Here is a 21043-nt window from a genome sequence, read left to right on the forward strand (position 1 = left end):
ATCAAATTTTGTGCATATGAAATGCTTAGTACTCTCTTATCGGCATATATTTTCAAAATTACATTTTCTCTAATTTTGTTCAATTTATCGTATGAAAACATGTCTTGAATAATACAGGAGTAATACGTACTTATTAATAATAGTATTTAATTAAATACCCTAATTCTTGGTTTTCAATCACAATATTCAGTCAAAATTTGATAGGAAAATTGTCAGAAATACCATCAAGTTTAATCGATTTCTTAGTTAATTCTGCAATTTTTTTGAAAATAAATAGATTATATCATAGCTTTAAGAATTTTTTGTAAGGACATCTACCACTTATGAAAAAAAAAAGAACACGTGTAAGATGTCAGAATTTTTTGGCAATGAGACAATTAAGGGGTCATTTAAAGTTACGTTTAAACAACTATTTTTTAATTTGTAATATTGACTATTGACTTCAAGTAGACTAAAATTCAGATGTTTTTTGGCAATCTAAATTATCTAATTATCATATATTAAATCATGAAGTTTTTAAATTTGATATCCAACCATCATTTAGAGTTTATAATTTAAGGTTTAGAAAGTGAATCGAATTTGCGAGTTTACCTTGTCTTTTTGTTGCATTCAGAATACACAACACAATACACACAACATATGTACTCATATACACAATTATACAATCCAAATTTTGCAGAAAAAATATGTATTTCTCTTCCATCCCATTATAAGTGAGGTGCTTCTTTTTTGTATCCATTTTGGAAAATGATAACTTCCTTTGTCCCACTTTTAGGAGTCACGATTTTCATTTAGTTTGTTCCATATTTGGAGTCTCGGTTAGAATAATCTATAAATGGTATAATTGATAAAGTAAGAAAGAGAATGAGGAGGGAAGTTAAAATAGTGTTTAGTGAATAGTGAGACCCGCATTATTGTTAGTGTTTAATGGTGAGACATGGTGGTATAAGTTAATAAATAAATTGATGTATACAAGTAATGAGTTGAAAAGAACTTTCCATCAATGGAAATGAGCTATTTTCATAGACGAATAGAAAAGGAAAGTGCTAATATTTTTATGGGGTGGAAGGAGTATATAATAATGAGATCCACATTTCACTATATTTTTTCACTAACATTTTTTTATATTTCTTAAAACTCGTGTTATACCCAATTAAGATTCCTAAAATGAGATGAAAGGAGTATAAAATAAAATGGAGAAAATGTAAACTAAAAGAGGAAATAATATAGAGGGTTCCAATTACCTTTTTACTTACTCCATATTTGAGTATTTAGGTTTGCCAGAGTTTAATTAGAAGTCAAAAGTATTATTAGTAGTATAACAGGTTTCGAAGTGGACTGAGAATTTTTCTACTACACAAATTGGGTAAAATACTAAATGATTGAAATAAATTATTAGTAGATGTAGTAATAAATTATTAGTAGGTGTAGATGTAAGTGTATGTACGTATAGTTGTAGGTGTGTGGCCGTGGGTAGCCTCATCTGTCCATGAAATAATGCCTCTTTTTATAATTTTGAAATATATAGTAATTTAAAATCTCATCTATCTATCTCTATTTTGAGTAAATTGATCTTACACTCCACCAATCATTACATTATAAATATTCATGTCCTAAAAAATAGGCCATATTTATCATTTTGGTCTTTCCAACATATTTAGTTTACTTGAATTTAAAAAGAAAATCACCACAAATTACACTATTCATGAATAGTTGATTATATGTGTTTCATTTTCTAAACTTTATTTCAATTAATTTTATTATTTTCTCTCATATTTTATTAGTTTTACGTTAAAATCTGTATCATCCTCAGAGTCTTTATTTGGAAAAATGGAGAAACAGAAATTATGTAAAAGTAAGACTTTAATTCATATTGACACGTTTAAAATTTTTTGAGGGAATGATTGGGTTGTTCAAGTCCATAAACATGATAATTTATGCAATCAATGCATACATGCACAATAGAGATAGAAAAAAAAAGTACTCCTTCCGTCCCATAAAAGTTGAGACAAAACTTTTGGGCACGGAGATTAAGAATTTATATTAAATAAATAGGAGAGATGAAAAAAGTAGGAAAGATAAGAGAGAGTAAAGTAAATGATGAATAAAGTAAGAATGATTAGATGTTTTGTTTTTTGTTAAAAAAAGAAATGACTCAACTTTGTTGGGACGAACTAAAAAGGAATACGACTCAACTTTTACGGGACGGAGGGAGTACTTCATTAACTCATGCTAAAAACCTCTAAATTTTAACGACAAATTAACACTCACAAGATTACAATTCTTGTTTCAAAACCCCTTTATATTAGTGAGAATGTCTACAATTTTACCACATTTTATTACTCCATTTTCTTTGTTTACCACATGCTTCAAATCCTCAATTGTTACAACATGTTTCTAAACACCGATAGTTTTAATGTATAGTAGCAATAAGTATTGTTGATCAAAGAAACTTACCTAATATATATAGTACATGCATGATTTATTAATTACTACACCTATATATATATAAAGTCGATATTAGTTTAATATTTATGAATTCAGCCACCAAAATTGTACTCTTACATAAACATTAAATCACTAAAATTCAAAATTTCACACTCTAACTCTCGACTCTCTATCTCTAACTCATTTTCTCATTGATTGAAATTAAAGTTAACCCCACAACTCTAATGCAAGTTGCAGAGTAGTACAATTTCTAGCTGGATATTCCGTACCAACATGTTTCAATAGTCTCTCTTGTACGGACCTCGAATGCTTACTTCACATTGGTAGTTAATCCAATGCTTAATGAATGTGCCTTATTATTTTTCAGAGGAAATGTCAATTTTGATTAAAATATATGACCAAAATATAAATTTAGTTCAAAACATTCACTTTTTTAAAAATAGGTTTATAACAAATAAAAATGTCGCCAATATACCTTTTAATTGAGCAGAGTAAAGGTAGAGTTTGGTGGATTAACTATAATTCTTTGGTATTCAAAATTATTTTAAAGTGAAGCACAATTTTAGGGAAAGGCTCGACCCTAAATTATTGTTCCCTCTAGATTAACAATCCCTCGCCCCTCTAGAGCATAAATAATGCAAGGTTAACTAATAATATTTGCTAATCTAGAATATAATAATTGTAGTAATATTTTATGTTATTTTAATTTTTAATATTTCCTACCAAATTAAACCCCTACTTAAAATAGATTAAAAAATCATTTTATTTAAATTATAATATCATGATTTTATTAATTACACCATTTCTTAACATATCTATCAATGTAAATTATGAGCCTAGGTCCACCATATATATTGAGAGGGGCGCACTATGGTCCATAAAGCAAATTCTGTCAAAAATCAAAACAAATCTCAGCCATTGGATTCTTAAATTGGATGGTTGTGATCATAATATCCGAGCTACATTATTACACTAAAAGTGCTACATTATTAACCGGGCTACATTATTAGACTGCACAATCTACATTATTAGACAAAAGCGCGTTACATTATTAGCCGAGCTACACTATTAGACTACACAATCTACATTATTAGATGACATGTGACATTAATCTAACGGTTACATCACAGGATCCAATGGCTGAGATTTGCTTTGATTTTTGAAAGAATTTCACTTATGAACCTGATCACAATCCTATATTGAGATTTCATTATTATTTTGTCATGAAATTCTAAAATATGATGACTATTTCAGAACAAAATTGAATGATATTTTTTTCAATAAACTAAAGGTGAGAAAGAATCCAACAACACCATAACAAAAAAATCACAACCTAGATTAGCTCAAAAAGAAAAAAGCCTAATGCTAACACAAGGCCAATAAATATATAAAGTAGACACAAAATCCCTCACCCCAAGCACACACGGCACGCATCAAAATTATAAAAGAAACAAAATTAAGGATAAGAGCATTAAATAACAAACCGAGGGCGAAAAAATATCACCCCATTAGTAATCTTTAAATGGCATTTAAAGTCTTGTAGTACTACTATTTTATACCCTTTTCTACCCTTAGTAGGATATATATATATATATAAATGCTTGGTGGTTGTGGTCCATCATACTATTATTGTTTCTTTCTTTTCAATTCTCTCTTTTAAAATTAGGGATTCTTTTTTACTTTGCGCTTTTAAAGTTTAAGGTCGAACGACGGGTTTATAAGTTACTCTCTCTGTTCATAAAATATTGTCCACATCTGACTTGACACTAGTTTTAGGAAATGTAAAGAAAATGGATTTAAAAAGTTAGTGGAATGTGAGTCTTATTTTCATATGTATATTATAAGTTTTATAATAAAATATGGGGGTAATGAGTTAGTATAAGTGGAGTCCACTTATAAAAAATAGAAAAAAGTAATGTGGACAATATTTATGAACATACCAAAATGACAAATATGGACAATATTTGGTGGACGTAGGGAATATGATTTTCTTTTCAAGGTTGAATTTTCTTCTTGTTTTTATTTCGAACCTTAAAAGAGTTTGGCCTTTGCGGATGCGACTTCAAAATGAAGGAGCAATATTTGTTTCTTTCAAAATTAATTAAGGATAATGCATATTGACTTTTCTATGTTGATTTATATAATACTTACACATGAATTAGCAGTCCCACATTTAATACATTGAATTAATTAATTTCATGTAGTATGAAGCTAGCTAGGTTAGACAGATCGATCCTAGTATTAATTACATCTAGTTCTAGGGCTCAAGTTTTAGTGTACACAAAATCCAACTAAGAAATTCGTATTATTCTCATGATATCAATTTTTAAGACATGGTTTGAAATACCAAACTCACATACTACAAATTAGGCCACAATATAATCTCGGCTCATATGATATGTAAGTATTTATTATTTAAACTTAGCACTATTTGGACTTTTTGATGATGAGATAAATATGATTTACACATGTATGTCCTATTTTACTAATCATAAGTAATTGTAAATAGGGCCATAAAATTAATTATTCAATTTGAAGATTTAAAACTAATATTTCATTCCGGTCTTTAGTCCATTATTCATTTATTAGACATACCAAACATTAAAAATGTGATCAGTCATTCATACATAACTCCATTAGTAAATTATAGAATCGCCCAAGAGATTAAGAATATTGGGCCAATGGGCCATATGTGTAGTTTGGGCTGAAATTCATATATTTATATTTGACATATTTTTATTTTTATATCATGAAGCATATTATAATCATACTTAGTGAATTATTGTTATTGTGCATGTTTATTTAGGTATATGATGTTTGATATTCAAAAACTTTCTACTAGACAAGGGTACGATCGTACGAATCACAAAAGGTTGCTTTGAAAAATTAATTTTTATTAAGACAAGATTAATGAATTTTAAATTGCTTTTAGAATTTATTCACCCTAATAAGCGTATATTACTTTTTTCATAAATTCAGTTTCTAGCTCGTTTCATTCCTAGGCCAACCAACTCCTAAAACAGTACAAATCTAACATGCATTCCTTCAAACACCTTATAATCCTCACTAATCCTAATTAATAGTAGTAGGAGTACTATTTATTAGAATGTGACCACATTTCCCTAAAGTTATCAGCACAAAAATTGTGTTTTCATTTGCAATCCATACACGTAATATTTCTCTCAGTCACGTAGGGTTTGAAATCAAATGTCTCTAAGAAAAGGATGTCTATATTTCATTTTTGTCTCATAGCATGGGATTCGAACCCGAATACCTAAATAAAATGACATCAACACTTCATTTCTTCCCATTCAAACTTAAAAAAGTGTGTTAATATTTTATTTTCCCCTTATCGCCTAGGATTCGAACTCGGATGCCTTGGGAAAAGAGAGCAAATGTCTCACACCTCCCTTTTCTATCGTTACATGTGATTCAAATACAAACACCTTATACATAAATGATGTGTTTCCTCAGTTCCTTTAGAATATAAACTTTGTGGACGTCGAGTTTTAATAAGATATATGAGAAATCAATATAAACGTAGTGAAAGTAGTATTACACGATAGTGCGACTCATATCATTAGAGTAATGGTAGTAGTGAAAAAGTTCCAAAAGTTAGAAAGTAAACTAATTCTGGCAACGTTCTAAAATGACAACAAAATAACTAATTTCTTGTGGATATATAGAGTACTTTTTTCGTATACCTGTTTATTTTTATTTGTATAAATAATTTAATAGAAATCGACAAAAAAAAAGCAAAGCTTGCTCGACAGAGCCAGTCGTGTGATACGACAAGCGATGGCATACCATCTCGATTGTTCACCTTTCCTCCGGACTCGAGTGCACCTTCTTCATCGATCTAACTGCTGAATTGAACCGAATTAAATCCATATTTTGTCGAATAACAGAAATTATCAGAAATCGAAAATCCCAAATTAGTTTCTATTTAATATAAGTAGTGGAGTAAGTAATTCAATTATCATATAAAATATAAATACATTTCTGATTAAGTGTAACAAAATCTCCTCCACCGCACCACCACCAGCCGGCGGCGATTGCGCCGGAAATTGAAGGGGAAAACGGCGATTTAGGAAGGATGCAATTGGCGTGAACAAAAAAAGATTAATTTTTTTTCCAGAAAAATGAGCTATTTTGAGCATTCGGTTAAACCGATTCGGTATTCGAAGAGAACCAAAAATCACGTCAAAGGGGAAAGTGGCCTTTCCTCGTCGCCATGAGTCGCTTTAGAATTAGAGCCATGTGCGGTGGGAAAACAAAGCAAATTGAAAAAATTTCCCTGTTTTCGCTTTCATTTCTTTGTAATTGTAATAAATTAAACCTCGTGTCGTGTGTCTTCTTGCTCACCGCTCGATTAATCTGATGATGACTATGTGTCTCAATAGCACATAGTTCTCTCCGCCTTTCTTGGAGAACAGGTGTACTTTCTGATCCACCTATATTTAGCAACTTTAATCTGTCTCCATTACCGCTCTGTTTATTTATTCATACACACTTTCTGTTTGGGAATTTTCCCCAGAGAGAGAGAGATCTGTAATGGCTCAGGCGCTTTTCCAATCCTCGTTTCTTGCTTGCTCGGATCTCTCCAGCAATTCGTCGAATGGATCTGATGTATTTGTGATTGCTGACTCCTTTCCTCTTTTGTAGATTGATTGAGCATGTCTGCATTTGTGTGAAGCAATTTCTTGGAATTGATTTGCTGCTTTTTTGTGTTTGATTGTTTTGGGGTGGAAGGTATTTGGTTCCCAGTTGAAGATTGAGCAGTCCCAGCTGAGATTTTTGGGTTGTTATAAGTAAGTTTCTCCAAAGTTCTAATCTTTAGTATTTGTTACTCCATTTGTCATCTTGAGATAGTTGAATGCACCTTCCTTGTGCTTGTGCTTGTAGGCAATTGTGTAGTGAGTTAGATTGCTTAATTTTCCTTGTTTATTGTTAAAATGTTCAGCATCGACGATCGTAGCAGCATAAACAGGTAGTTGAAGTTTAGGATGATTAGCTCTGAAATTGTGCTTCATGTCTCTGTCTCTGCGTGGATGGAATTTTAGACATTTCTGCCTGTAACGGCTTCAAATGCTTATGTATTGGCTATGTGGTGTTAGAAACTGAGTTTGGGGTAATGATTGTTGTAGAGTTTAGAAAATTGGTTAGTTGAATTTGAAGTCCTCTGTAGTTGCACTCCACTTGCTTCGATTGTGTTCCTGAATTCAAAGTCAGATGCTTGTCGTTCCACAATGAGATAAAAACACGGTGAAGAAACTAGTTCTGAATCTCGGATTCTTGCACCTTAAGGTTCTAATCGTATTGTTTGATGATGGTTTATAGGACCACTTACTTTATAAGATTAAAGACCATGCAACACTCAAGATTGATCCAAAGAGATAAGCATGTTATATTCTGATTTAAATTATGTGGGCCTCGGTAGATTGGATGTTACACTAATGTAATCTCTTCCGTGTTGTATGACTTCCGTTACTGGATAATAGAAGAAATCCCACTTTGAGATTGAAGGCCTTGATGGAGTCCCCGGGCCTAGCTCAGGATACCGTAGAGGACAAGCCGAAAGTTGCAAGGATGACCAAAGAAGCGCAAGATCATTTCAAGGAGTTGAAACACAGATTTCTTAGTTTCAAAAAAGATAAATACTTGTAAGAATTGTGTGACTTTTTTCTCTGTTAAATGTATTGCACAAAAATAGGAGTTTTATTTGTTCTTACATGTTTCTCGTCGTTTCAGGAGCAACTTAGAGCACTACAAAGGGCTGGCTGAGGCCCAGGTGCCAAAGGTACTTAGTTTTGGTAGTACTCTTTTTCAAGTCTCGAATGTTATTGTAGCTAGAATCTGATGTATTGAAGGACAGTTCATGGTGATTGCTTGTGCTGATTCGCGGGTCTGTCCCTCGAGTATCCTTGGTTTCCAACCAGGAGAAGCCTTTGTGGTCCGGAATGTGGCGAACTTGGTACCACCACATGAGGTACATTAATTATATCTTTTTGAGCTTGTACCACTTGTAACACGAGTGATGATTCTGAAGATTTTGTTACTCTGATGCAGAATGGACCTACGGAAACAAATGCTGCCCTTGAATTTGCCGTCAATTCTTTGGAAGTAAGTTAATATCTGCTTAAGTCATGTCAGCCTTTTCTTTGTAGTTAATGAATGGATGCGGCTATTATATACACATCATCTGCAATGGAAATTCTTTTTCCGCTACCCATTGACGCATAAAAAATTTAAGGAAGTGACCGAAATGTAAAGAACCACTATTTAGATCATCCAGTAAAACTGTATATTCTCATTCTCTTATCAGTAGGAACTGAAAATATCGAGCTATATGCATATTTTTGTTTACTTCTTCAGGTCGAAAATGTACTAGTTGTTGGTCACAGCTGTTGTGGAGGAATTAAAGCACTGATGAGCTTGGAAGATGAAGTAATTTCAAGGTTCTTCTCTTCATTGATTTCGATGATATTCCATTTGGCATCTGTTTTTATTCCTCACAGCTTTCGTTTATGTTGTCCAGTAGCTTCATCCGAAACTGGGTGATTGCGGGAAAGCCTGCCAGGTTGCAAACGAAGGCTGTTGCTTCAGACCTCAACTTTGATCAGCAGTGCAGGCACTGTGAGAAGGTTTGCCTCCCTCCATTCATCGCAACTCCTTCGCTTGCTTATTAGCTTTATTTGGTTTGCAAGTCACATATGCCCTTCGTGTGTTTTGTTGGGAGAAGCTTGATAACCATAAAAGGGGAGTAGGATAGCTGCATCGTTAGTACTAAATTCGTCTCTGTCTTGTTGAATTTTTGTCCAGGAATCAATTAATCGGATATGTTTTTTGTATGTTTTGTAGGTAGAAGATTGATAACCATAGAGAGCTAATAAAATAGCTGCAGCATTAGTACTAAATTCGTCTCGTTGTCTTTTGTACAGGAATCCATTAATCGGTCACTGATGAACTTGCTGACTTATCCATGGATCGAAGAGCGGGTGATTAGGGGGAAGCTTTCGATCCATGGTGGCTACTATGACTTCACTGACTGTACTTTTGAGAAGTGGACGCTCGACTACACGGGGAGTACCATGCAGTCCGAGAGCTCATGCTCGATTAAAAACCGAGAATTCTGGGCCTGAGTTTGCTCTCTTATACCTTATCTTTCTCTTTTATTGCTCAGAGCAGTTCTATTCAAGCTGTGTGTGTGAGGCTTAGATTTTCTATTGAATTTGATATGTATAACTATTAATAATTGTAACAACTATTCCCAATAAATTATTTATGTTAATATTGTGTTAGATTCCTTTGACGAAGCTCCAATTTGACTTGAAACAGTTTATTACTCCCTCCGTCCCGCTTAAGATGACACGTTTTGCTTTTTAGTTTGTCCCAACTAAGATGACACATTTCCTTTTTCGGAAATTTTATCTCTCCATTTAATACACTCAACCATTTTTTCTCGCTCTTATTAAAATATTCATCTTTCTTTATCTCTCTACTTTAATACTTACACTAACTTTTTCTCTCTCCAATTAAAAACTTTAACCAATAACTCCTAAAATCCCGTACCGGCTAAGGAATGTGTCATCTTAGCCGGGACGGAGGGAGTATTTGTTAGATTTTAGCAGTAAATTGTTGTGCATTCAATTCTGCTTTTTTTGTTTTCAAGAATGTGAATTTTCCACAATTATGTTATGTGTGCCTTTTGAACAGGTAAATAAATTCATAAAGCCTGATTTTATTTAATTTTGGCTAAATGATCAAATACATCGTGACCTTTGGTGGTTTTATCAATTTTATCCCTAACTTTAAATTTTTTTCAAATTTGTCACCAACTTTTAATAGTTGTACTTATTAATTATGTCTCAGTTTTATCAGTTTATCAATTATATCATAATCTTTTCAACTTATAATTCATAATCTTTTCAATTATATCATAATGGTGAAATCATGATATGGCCTTTTAGAAAATGATCAATTATTTCCCAAAAATACAAGAATAGTAGTAGTAGTAAGTAACAAATAGTACTAATTAAACAAATGAAGGAGGAAACACGAAAACTTGGATAATACTCATAAATGAAGAACCATAACTAAAGAGCATTAGAAATTTGGACAATACTACTATACTATTATTGGAGATGCCTCTACAATAGCACAAATTAAAGACAAGAATTATAGCCGAAGAAATTCATAATTTAATAACAAAATCCATATTTCAATCTCTTACAACATCTCAAGAGCAATGAAAGAAACTAGTCACTCATACTATCCAAAAGAAACTACAACCATAGAATCATTGGTGTTCTTCCAAATCTGACAGTGGTTCGTCTCCGGATTGATGGAGATTCGGTGTTGAATCTCCTCTCCCTGTTTCTTTTTTTTTCCTCCATGTTCTTTCCTCCTCTTTTATCGTGTCTTTGGAGTATAAAGCTGCAAAGGCAGTTACTCGAGCATGTCACTTGGCCAGGTGGCATTCGCCACTAAATCCACTCGGCCGAGTAGGGGCTACCTGAGTCAAGACGCGGATGTCACTCTTCGAGTTGCAATTTGGCACTAAATTACCCGCCCGAGTGAAAACCTCTGGAAGCACGAATGTCACTCGGCCTGAGTGAAAGCTTCTGAAAATGGGAATTTATTCTGTTTTTCCTCCACTCTCCATCCTTAGCTCCAATTCTTAGCCTCATTCGACCTCCTCTTCGCGTCCTGATTCCTGACCTATAATGAAAATAGCATACTTCAATGAGTTTTTTGTATAAACCACTACAGATGAAGGGATTAAACTCAGTATATTTTATTCGCACAGAAAACATAAATCCAGATTCAAATTTTGACATTTTGAGCTGAGCTTGATCAAATGCAGAATGTAACAAGGATTCATTTAACCAGTACTAATGATACTACTACCTACACCTGCAGAAAAATAATGCCTTCACTTGACATGAAAATCATGATAAACCTTTCAAAATTGGAATCACAATTGTCGCACAAACAAGATTACTGTTCAACTTCGATGACCACCTACACAGATGATGAAAAAATTCATTCAAGTTCACAGATGATCTTTACTCCTCTAGAGAATGTGCCTCAGCTGTGAGTAACACATATTTTCTAATCAGAAAAGTCGAGTAGCTTACACGTTTTTGGTTTTTGTGGTCGGTAACGAAGTATGGAGATGTAGCCTTTATCAAGCTTCATTCTTCAACCACTTCCACCTCATTTTCCCATGTCTTTCCACCCTGAGAAATGATGTAGGAGTTCATCAAATATGAGATGATGATCACGAACAAATATCACAGACGAAATTATCAAATCATTAAACTCATACCTCTCTCTCTATTTGTCATCCTGGTATCTTGATTCTCTCTTGACACTCTGCCTCACAGATTTAATTCCTGGAATCGTATATAAAATTCAAATTCAAATGAGTTCTTTTGATCTTTTCAATTGTGAATACGATGAATGCAATATGAATAATTTCAGTGTTGGTGATGCTTGGGTGAGAAGAACATTACCTCGGCTTTCCATCATTGATAAAGTGGTGGCATCAATTGTGAATCCCCTCGAATCCATCTCTTCCAACAGTTGAATCGCATCGTGTATCATGTTATTTTTCAGAAGACCACGAACCAAAACATTGCACGTTATTCTATCAGGCAAACAGTTGTTGTAAACCATCTTCTTCATCAAAACCTTAGCCTCTTCCATCTCCCCTTCTTTGCAAAGTGCACCAATGAGAATATTATAGGTTATAACGTCGGGGGATGGAAGCACACTGAACAAATCCTTCGCCTGTTTAACCTTTCCATCCTTGCACAATCCGTTAATCAAAATGTTATATGTAAAAATGTCGGGATCGAGACCTTTGTGTTCTATCTTACGCAAGACAGAAAAGGCTTCGTCAAAACAATGAGCACTGCACAATCCCTTAATTAGAGTGTTATATATTACAGTGTCGAAATCGATACCTGTGTCCTCTACCTTATTCAAGACAGAAAAAGCTTTAGCAAAGCAATGAGCACTGCACAATCCCTCAATGAGAACACTATAAGTGACTATATCAGGAACAACGCCTTCAACTTCCATTGTATTGAACACCGAAAATGCTTCAGTGATACGACGCGACTTGCACAAGGCATCCAACATTATGTTGTAAGAAACCACGTCGCGCTCAAGCCCTTGCGCTTGGATTTCCATAAAAAGACGGAAGACTTCACCCACTCCCCCCTTTTTGCAATGCCCGTTCATCAAGGTGTTATACGTTACAATACTAGGCTTGATCCCCGATTTCAATGCAATTTCCACTATGCTTCCGGCTTCATTCATTCTACCATTCAAACAATATCCATGAATCAACGAATTATACGTCACAATGTCAGGTTCAACATTCATATTCTTCATAACATGCTCAGCTGCTTCCACCCTCCCCTCTTTGCAATGAGCATCCACTAACATATTGTACGTATTCAAATCCGGGTACACCTTACTCGCCACCATCTTCTTTAACATGTTCTCGACCTCATTCCATCTACTCATCTCGCATAGCCCCTTAATTATCGAATTATACGCTAAAGTATCGGGTGACACGCCCGCACTATCCATCGCATCGACAATCACAGCGTAGTAATCATAAACCCAAGCTTTCCGCCATCCCCGTTTCAGTAAACTTAACATATCAGGCTCACACAACCTACTGATTACACTAAGACTAGAAGATTCATCAGTAAGCTTACAAAGTGACTCAGTAAACAGCCTCTTCAACAAGTTTGCCGCTTCGAGATTCTTCCCGACCAACAAAAGCCCTTTGATCAGAGTGTTAAACGTCACAACATCCGGCTCGTACCCACGCTTCAGTACACTGCCTAAGATCGAAAACCCAAGCTCGGGTCTTTTCAATCGGCTGTAGCAATCAATTGCAATGTTTAATGTGCAGAGATTTTCTGGGATATCTCTCTGGAGCATTTCGTCGAACAGATAGAGTGCAACGAAGTATTGTTCCTTTTTCACAAGCGCAGTCAGTAATTTATTGAATGCGAAAACGGAAGGGGGCGGCAGCGTTCTGAGCATTCTGTCAAATAGTGCGATTGCGTCGTCGGGATTGCCGGAAAAGTGTCTTGCTTGGTGGCTGACATTGTCGGAATTGAATCTGGGTACGAGAAAAGGGTGATAGGGAATCGAAAAGGTGGAGAATTTAGATGATGACTTGGACGATACTCTTCCTAACCACATGGCGGCGTAATTCAAATGATTTTGCTCCTTTTGTTCTTTTTTTCTTTTTCATTTTCAATTTTTTTTTAGACGGAGATAGTTAAAATATACTCCCTCCGTCCCACATAATTTTACACACTTTGACCCAGCACGGATTTTAAAAAATGTAATGAAAAGTGAATTGTAATAGTCGGTGGGATGTGGGTCCTACTTTTAAAGTATTAGTTTTATAATAAAATGTGAGTAGGAATGAGTTAGTGGAATATGAGGTCCACTATCAAAAATGGTAAAAGTGAAATGGGTAAAATTATGTGGGACGGAGGGAGTATTGTCTTTATTTCAAAAATATAATACATCCTCCATCCATCGAAAATAGTTTCATTGGCCAACGTCACAAATTTTAATATGAAATTGGTAAAGTATAAAAGATAAGAAATAATGTTGATGAAACAAAATAGAGATATTAAAGATAAAAATGATAAATAAATTAAATGCAACTTTTCATTTTCTATATGAAATAAACTTCGATGAACGCACATAAGATGATATTACATTTAATTTGATATATATATTTTGTGAAAAAATAATTTATATCGACATAGTTATATGGGTTTGAAGCTTTCATATATTTCTAAAAAGTTAAATATAATTAATAAACTTCAGTTTCTATTAATACCTCTATTTAACATTGTTAAACAACTAGTAGTTGACTCGCGTGAAAAATGATCTTCACCTTTTATTTTTAGATCGAATGGACTAAATTTGATAGAAGTTATCAATTTAAGTTACAATTAGTAACTAGCAGGAGCCCGAATGGAAATATATGTGAACATTGAGGATGGAGCATGTTAGGGTGCCACCACCCCTTAAAATAACATCATACCACCATTCCTAGCCAATCATTTGTACACGTGGACGAATAATAAGCTGTCATGTGGCAAAAAAAAATCTGAAAAAGACGGTCAGCAATTTGTTGTTCTTTATACAACAATTTTTCTTGTCCAGCAATATCCGACACACTATACAACAATCTATAGATTGTTGTGTAGTGTTTGTAATATTGTTGTGTAGTGTTTATAATATTGTTGTATAAGTGGTGTCATGGTGTCACTTTAAGAGGAGTTATCATTTTAACACAAACCCATTGAGGATATAAACTTAGTTTAATTTTAAAAGTATAAAATAGGATTATTATGTTGTGGTTTTGTTTATAGAGTAGATTGATGGAAAATTTGTGATGCTACATAGGAGTGCACTCATTCCATTAGCACTTATTCATATTTAATAAAGTAATTAAAGTTTTAAAGAATTATAAATACCATATAAATAATATTTTAGGGTAGTTTTTGGTAAATTATTCAATTTTTGTCAATTTCTGATTTTTCATTTTAATTTAAAATATGCTTAACAACTAATGAACTTTCAATTTTTTTAATACATTGTTTAGGAATAATAAACTATACTACTATTTTATAGGAGAGACAAAACTTTTGGGCACGGAGATTAAGAACGTATATTAAATAAATAGGAGAGATGAAAAAAGTAGGAAAGATAAGAGAGAGTAAAGTAAATGAAGGAATAAAGTAAGAGTGATTGGATGTTTTGTCTTTTGTTAAAAAAAATGACTCAACTTTGTTGGGACGGATTAAAAGGAAATACGACTCAACTTTTATGGGACGGAGGGAGTACTAAATTCTCATTTTGGACTATCTTTTCAATTATATTTCACAGTTTTCAGTCTCATAATTTTGCTAGCAAGTTACACTATGGCTCAATTTAATGCTAGGTATTTTAAAATCAACATGCCACTAGGCCAATACATGCCGGCTAGCCGATTCACATGGCTAGCCGGTCGGCTAGCCGAACCATTGGAGTAGGCTAGCGCAAAATCGGCGAAAAAAGCGGCCAGGGCTAGCCGATCGCGTGGCGCTGGCCGATGCGCTGGCCGCCATTGTGGCGTGCCGATCGGCCAGCGCCCAATTTCGATTTTTTTTTTAAAACCTATATAAACGCGATTTTAGTTTCATTTTCATTTGCACCACTTGTTTTAATGAGTTTTCTCTCTCTCTCTCTCTCTCTAACTTTCTGTATAAGAGCATCATCGAGCGATGAGTAACGCGGGTGGTAGCAGTGGTGGTAGTGGTGGGGATGTTGAGGAGTACGAACGGAGGATGAACGAGGCTATGGAGGCCTACATGAACCGCGAGATGGAGCGGTACATGCGTAGGGTGGAACAGCAGGCGATACCTCGCCCTCCACGGGTTATCCACCGTCGAGCAGTGATTGATCGAGATCACGTAGCTGCACATCAGCGGCTATATGACGACTACTTTTCAGAGAACCCGCGGTTTCCCGCAAACATGTTCAGGCGGCGTTTTAGAATGCGCAGGGAGTTGTATATGCGTATCGTTGACGCTTTGGAGCGTCAATATCTGTGTTTCCGCTTCAGGCACGATGCGGTTGGCAGACCCGGCCACACCCCTATTCAAAAGTGCACGGCGGCAATCAGGCAGTTGGCCTACGGAGGCGCGGCAGACATGTGGGATGAGTACCTCCACATCGGTGAGATGACTGCTCTGGATTGTCTGAAGTATTTCTGTGAGGGCGTGATAAACATTTTCGGTGAGGAGTACCTTCGAAGCCCTACTCCCCAAGATTGTCAGAATTTGATGCAGATGCACGGGGAGAAGCATGGGTTCCCCGAGATGTTAGGCATCATAGATTGTATGCATTGGGAGTGGAAGAACTGTCCGACTGCCTGGAAGGGGGCCTACACGACCGGCTACAAGTCAAAGAATCCCACGATGATCCTCGAGGCCGTAGCTGATTACCGGCTGTGGATCTGGCATGCGTATTTTGGGGTAGCCGGGTCGAACAACGACCTCAACGTCCTGAACTCGTCTCCCCTCTTTAACGAGAAGTGCCAGAGCATCTGTCCAGCCGTCTCATTTGTGGCCAACGGCAACCGGCATGATATGGGCTACTACTTGGCGGATGGGATATACCCTAGGTGGCATGTCTTTGTGAAGACGATCAGGCACGCAAGTGATGAAAGGAAGGCCTACTTTGCGGAACGGCAGGAGTCGGCGCGCAAGGACGTGTAGCGCGCATTTGGTGTGCTCCAGTCTCGATGGGCGGCAATTAAGGGTCCAACGCGTTTGTGGATGTCAGATGCGTTTCCCAAATAATATACGTCTGCATTATCATGCACAACATGATCGTCGAAGACGAAGGCGTACAACTGACTAGTTGGGCCAATGACGATGAAGCCGGTCCAAGCCACGGAACGGCCACCCCTAGCGTATGACGTGGGGTACCTCTCGATGAAGCCGGCCGCCTCAAGGAATATGCCGACATGCGTCAAGTGGAAGCTCATATTCAACTCCAAAAGGATATAATTGAAGAGTTGTGGGCACGGAGGACTGCACGCCGATAGTTTTTTTTCTGTATTATGTAAAATTTTTTTATCTATGTACCTTTTTTTAATGCAATTAATAAATTTTCCCGTATATGTCTCGTAAATTTAATTACGTAATTTAATCGTAATTTTAATTCCATATATGTTGTATTTCTTGAATTATTTTTATTGCGGCTGGCCTAAATCTGATGTGGCTGGTGAATTTTTAGTGCTGCTGACGTGGTAGGGAGAGAGAGTGGTTGGCCTATGACTGGCCTATTTGCATTGGAGATGCTCTAAGGTAGGACAACCCAAAGTTCTACACAAGTAGCTAACATATTCCAACGAAAAGAAGAAGAAGCACCAAGTTGTTATGGACTCAATTTCCACATCGATTGTGAGAACAACTGGTGTGGAGTATATTGACTAAATGAGTTCTATCTCCTAACAGGCTAATTTTTTGAGTTGAGTTCTCCAGTTTGGTCTGTATCACAAGCTAACAACCTACAAGTCCAATTTTTTTTTTTAAAAGAACTATGAGGCACCCTCATCCACAACGAAAACAACAGTGTGTTGAATGAGACAAAAGCAATAACCGACACCAGAAATTAGACAAACACAATGATGAGTTGGATCATTATTTGTGTGGAAGCCTTGAGTTAACTGTAATATCATTAATGTTTTCAATCTTATATACACTCCCTTTATGTAAAGTGTGATCTTTTAATCCTTTTTCCATTTGTCCACAAAAATTATTCTTATTCTTATGTTATACTCCCTCCGTCCCAGATAATTCGGATCACTTTGATCGGGCACGAGTTTTAAGAATTGTAATGAAAAATGGGTTGAAAAAGTTAGTGGAATGTGAGTCCTACCGTTATATATTAGTTTTATAATAAAATGTGAGTATGAATGAGTTAATGGAATATGGGGTCCACTACCAAAAATGATAAAAGTGAAATGGGACAAATTATGTGGGACGGACCGAAATGGAAAACTGGGACAAATTATCCGGGGACGAGAGGGAGTAATTCACAACTCTTTATGGAGTATTTAAAACTACATTCGGACTCAATATTGATAAAATTCCAACACTTAATTACCTATTACTACTATATAGTCTTGTAAACTTTAGCTAGATGAATTTTAATTCCAACTACCTCAACAACCAGTCACCATAATGCATGGCTGTTCCTTAGCCATTCATTTACTGAATTTTCAGACAGATGAATTAATTTACGTCGTACCAATGCCACTGCATCAACTATCATCTTTATCTCATTTATTAGTCATAACTTTCACCAAAATGACTTGTGCTGCACAATCCACTGCCCTTCCTTTTTCTTCTCTTGTAAATTTAATAGGCTTTCCTAAGTAATTAAGTTGGTGAACATAAATACGGTTAGACCAACATAGGCAATGCTTTGATAACAATTAATGTAGATGTTATTATCTCATAATAATATTTGTATAATGATTCTAACACGTGAGATTAATAATTTCTCAAAATTATTAATTGATGTCTTTTTCATTAATTTTCTCTTGAACTATTTCTAGCCTGCCGTCTATGTGCCTGTTTATATAGAAGTAGAGTACATAACTCTGTAATCTGAAAACAATCTGAATAGCATCTGTTCTTTGTTTCCTGCCCGTGGACGTAGCCAACACAACTTTGGTGAACCACGTAAATTATGTGTCTCTTTATGTTTCTGTTTGTCTCGATTACACAATTGTTCTATTCTGTCACAACAAACAGTGGTTCGGTAAAGGTGTGCATGTCTTGGTCTTCTTTTTGGGTGTTTGGCTACACGTGACTTGGTTTAACAATGAGTACCTATAGTTGTATATCATTCTGAAAATTCTCACTACCACAATTACACTTAACACTCAATTCGTGAAGCATTTCTACTACAATAATTCCCCAATATTACAACATATAGAGTCATAAAAAATTGGAAAAGTAATGTGCCAAAATATATGAAAAAATGTCCCAATAAAATATCGAATTAGGGTTGAGCATGGAGAGTAGTGCTATTAGATCAAATATTCATATTATTACTGGTCTTTAAATTACACTTTTCTCTCTACTATTTTAAAGGATAGTTTTCGATCAAACATGTAAAAATCACTTCATTATTCTCTATTTATAAATTATAAATATCCTCATTATGACTGACCATGTTATGACCAAATAGTGTTTTCCAAAAATGCTACTTTTAAAAATTGAGCTAATTATATATTCAATGTATTCCAAAAAGAGAATTCCACATCACCTAATTAATTAACTTATCACGTGACAAACTAATCACATCCTCAACTTATTTACCTTTTAATCATGGGGAAATTATGTGTCACCACCAACCAAAAATAAATGAACCTTCAATTCTTTGAGCATCCATGCAAACTCTAACTCCACATAACAATAATTTGACAGCCAATGCATAGTTGTATGATAATTCCAAAAATCATACCACAATTACACTCAACATTCAATTACTACAGCATATAGTTATTAAAAAGTTGGAAAAGTGTGATAAAATGTTCCAACACATGTATGCAAAAGTGTCCAAACAAAATATGTACTCCATATAATAAGGGTTGAATATACACTAGCTATATTTTGATTGGATAAAAATGTTTCCAACGACAATAACTAGTAGTGAAGAGTGTCAAATTCGCGAAATGCCAATCAACAACAGACAACAACAACAACATACACACAAAAACGAAGCAAAAATCAAATGAGCCGAGGGGCACCGCCGAATAAGGCATAAACAAGTGCATACACCAGCTATATATGATTTGTGGGAGGGGGTTCAGCCATCCGGTTTCATTAATTTCCTACAAAATCGTATGTTGAGTAAAAAAAACCAGGGCTGTTTGATCATATTATGACCGACCATAAAATGGATACATGAATAGTACTATTTAATCATATTATAATGGACCTAAAACAATTCTCTCCCTACAATTTCGAGGATAGTGCTTTCTCTATAGTATGCAACACCACCTCATTATTTCATTCATTAAACCACAATTATTGTTAATCATATCATGACCAAATAGTTTTTCCAGAGCAAAATTGCTACTTGTAAAAATGGAAGCATTATTTAATATTTAATATTGTCCAAAAAGAGAATTCCCCAACAGCTTGGCCAAACCTAATTAATTAACCTGTCACATGACATACCAATCACATCCCCTACTTATTCACCTTTTATTTGGGAAAATTGTGGTGTCACCAACAACCAATTGACAGACTCTTTAATACCAAAGCTGTAATAAGCTTAAGTGAAATAAATGTAATAGGTCACCCTATGCATCATTTTAGCCCTATAAATTCCCACAATTTTTATAACACAAAACCAAACCAAACCGAACCAAATCGACTCAGAGTCTACTATTACACCAAGTAAACACTTCTTTTTTCCTAACTAACTAGTGAAAATGTCTTCAACCAAGTTCCTCATCTCCATCATCCTCGCCGCTCTAGTAATGCAAGCATCGGCAGCCGGGAACCGTCGTCTCCTTAACATCCCGGGCTTTCAGCTTCCGCCCTACATGAACATCCCAACTCCCGTGTTGCTGCCACCGCTCCTCCCTTCCCCGACCAACATTCCACCCGTGGTGTTCCCGAGCACCCCCCCTTCCGATCCGACTAACATCCCTGTACCGGCGGTGTTCCCGAGCAACCCCCCTATCAACCCTACACTCCCCAATGTTCCCACCGTCTTTCCACCTCCATCGGTTTTCACTACTCCTTAAGAAAAATTGTGTTACTTAAATAATTATGTAGTTTGTGTGTGTGTGTGTGTGTGTTAGTGTGTGAGGTGTGTGCAGATCCATCCATGTGAGGAATGATTTGCATATTTATGATGTATTGTAATAATGAAGCAATGTTAGTTTAAGTTTTGAAAGTGCCATTATGGCAATATGTCTTAAGTATGTAGTAATTGGCCTAGTTGTTTTTCCTAATGTATAATGTCT

The 21043-nt window shown here is 35.3% G+C and overlaps 2 protein-coding genes across 9 annotated transcripts; one reads left to right on the forward strand and one right to left on the reverse strand.

The window, feature by feature from the left end:
• Positions 1 to 6515: 6515 nt before the first annotated feature.
• Positions 6516 to 9758, forward strand: LOC125185549 (beta carbonic anhydrase 5, chloroplastic-like). 5 transcript variants are annotated; one of them, XM_048082099.2, is made up of 9 exons: positions 6516 to 6884; positions 7114 to 7259; positions 7950 to 8111; positions 8200 to 8248; positions 8324 to 8437; positions 8518 to 8571; positions 8824 to 8906; positions 8987 to 9092; positions 9390 to 9758. In XM_048082099.2, exons 3-9 carry the CDS (start codon positions 7981 to 7983, stop codon positions 9588 to 9590), a joined length of 738 nt encoding a protein of 245 aa, XP_047938056.2. In that variant the 5' UTR covers positions 6516 to 6884; positions 7114 to 7259; positions 7950 to 7980; the 3' UTR covers positions 9591 to 9758. The 5 variants fall into 5 exon arrangements, with proteins under 5 accessions (XP_047938056.2, XP_047938057.2, XP_088913169.1 ...); XM_048082100.2 differs by having other exon boundaries at positions 7201 to 7259; XM_089057043.1 differs by lacking the exon at positions 6516 to 6884 and adding an exon at positions 6939 to 7077 and having other exon boundaries at positions 7201 to 7259.
• Positions 9759 to 10824: 1066 nt separating this feature from the next.
• Positions 10825 to 13698, reverse strand: LOC125219708 (uncharacterized). Of its 4 annotated transcripts, none has more exons than XM_048121753.2 (5): positions 11967 to 13698; positions 11780 to 11846; positions 11589 to 11690; positions 11411 to 11472; positions 10825 to 11169 (listed from the first exon to the last, which is right to left on the reverse strand). In XM_048121753.2, the coding sequence occupies exons 1-2, from the start codon at positions 13678 to 13680 to the stop codon at positions 11788 to 11790; spliced, it is 1773 nt and encodes a 590-aa protein (XP_047977710.2). In that variant the 5' UTR covers positions 13681 to 13698; the 3' UTR covers positions 10825 to 11169; positions 11411 to 11472; positions 11589 to 11690; positions 11780 to 11787. The 4 variants fall into 4 exon arrangements, with proteins under 4 accessions (XP_047977710.2, XP_088913177.1, XP_047977709.2 ...); XM_089057051.1 differs by having other exon boundaries at positions 11365 to 11472; XM_048121752.2 differs by lacking the exon at positions 11411 to 11472 and having other exon boundaries at positions 10825 to 11164.
• Positions 13699 to 21043: the final 7345 nt, after the last annotated feature.

Source organism: Salvia hispanica, chromosome 1, assembly GCF_029641045.1.
Source record: "Salvia hispanica isolate PSC_SH4W2 chromosome 1, Shi_PSC_v1, whole genome shotgun sequence".
Taxonomy (NCBI): domain Eukaryota; kingdom Viridiplantae; phylum Streptophyta; class Magnoliopsida; order Lamiales; family Lamiaceae; genus Salvia; species Salvia hispanica.

Bases quoted from the DNA above. Each gene is read 5' to 3' on its own strand.
- LOC125185549 (XM_089057040.1), top strand. From the start codon at position 7,003: ATGGCTCAGGCGCTTTTCCAATCCTCGTTTCTTGCTTGCTCGGATCTC. The intron at 7,260-7,949 runs GTAAGTTTCTCC...ACTGGATAATAG, and splicing joins AGATTTTTGGGTTGTTATAA to AAGAAATCCCACTTTGAGAT. The intron at 8,907-8,986 runs GTTCTTCTCTTC...TATGTTGTCCAG, and splicing joins GAAGATGAAGTAATTTCAAG to TAGCTTCATCCGAAACTGGG.
- LOC125219708 (XM_048121752.2), bottom strand. From the start codon at position 13,680: ATGTGGTTAGGAAGAGTATCGTCCAAGTCATCATCTAAATTCTCCACC. The intron at 11,847-11,966 runs GTAATGTTCTTC...ATACGATTCCAG, and splicing joins ATCAATGATGGAAAGCCGAG to GAATTAAATCTGTGAGGCAG.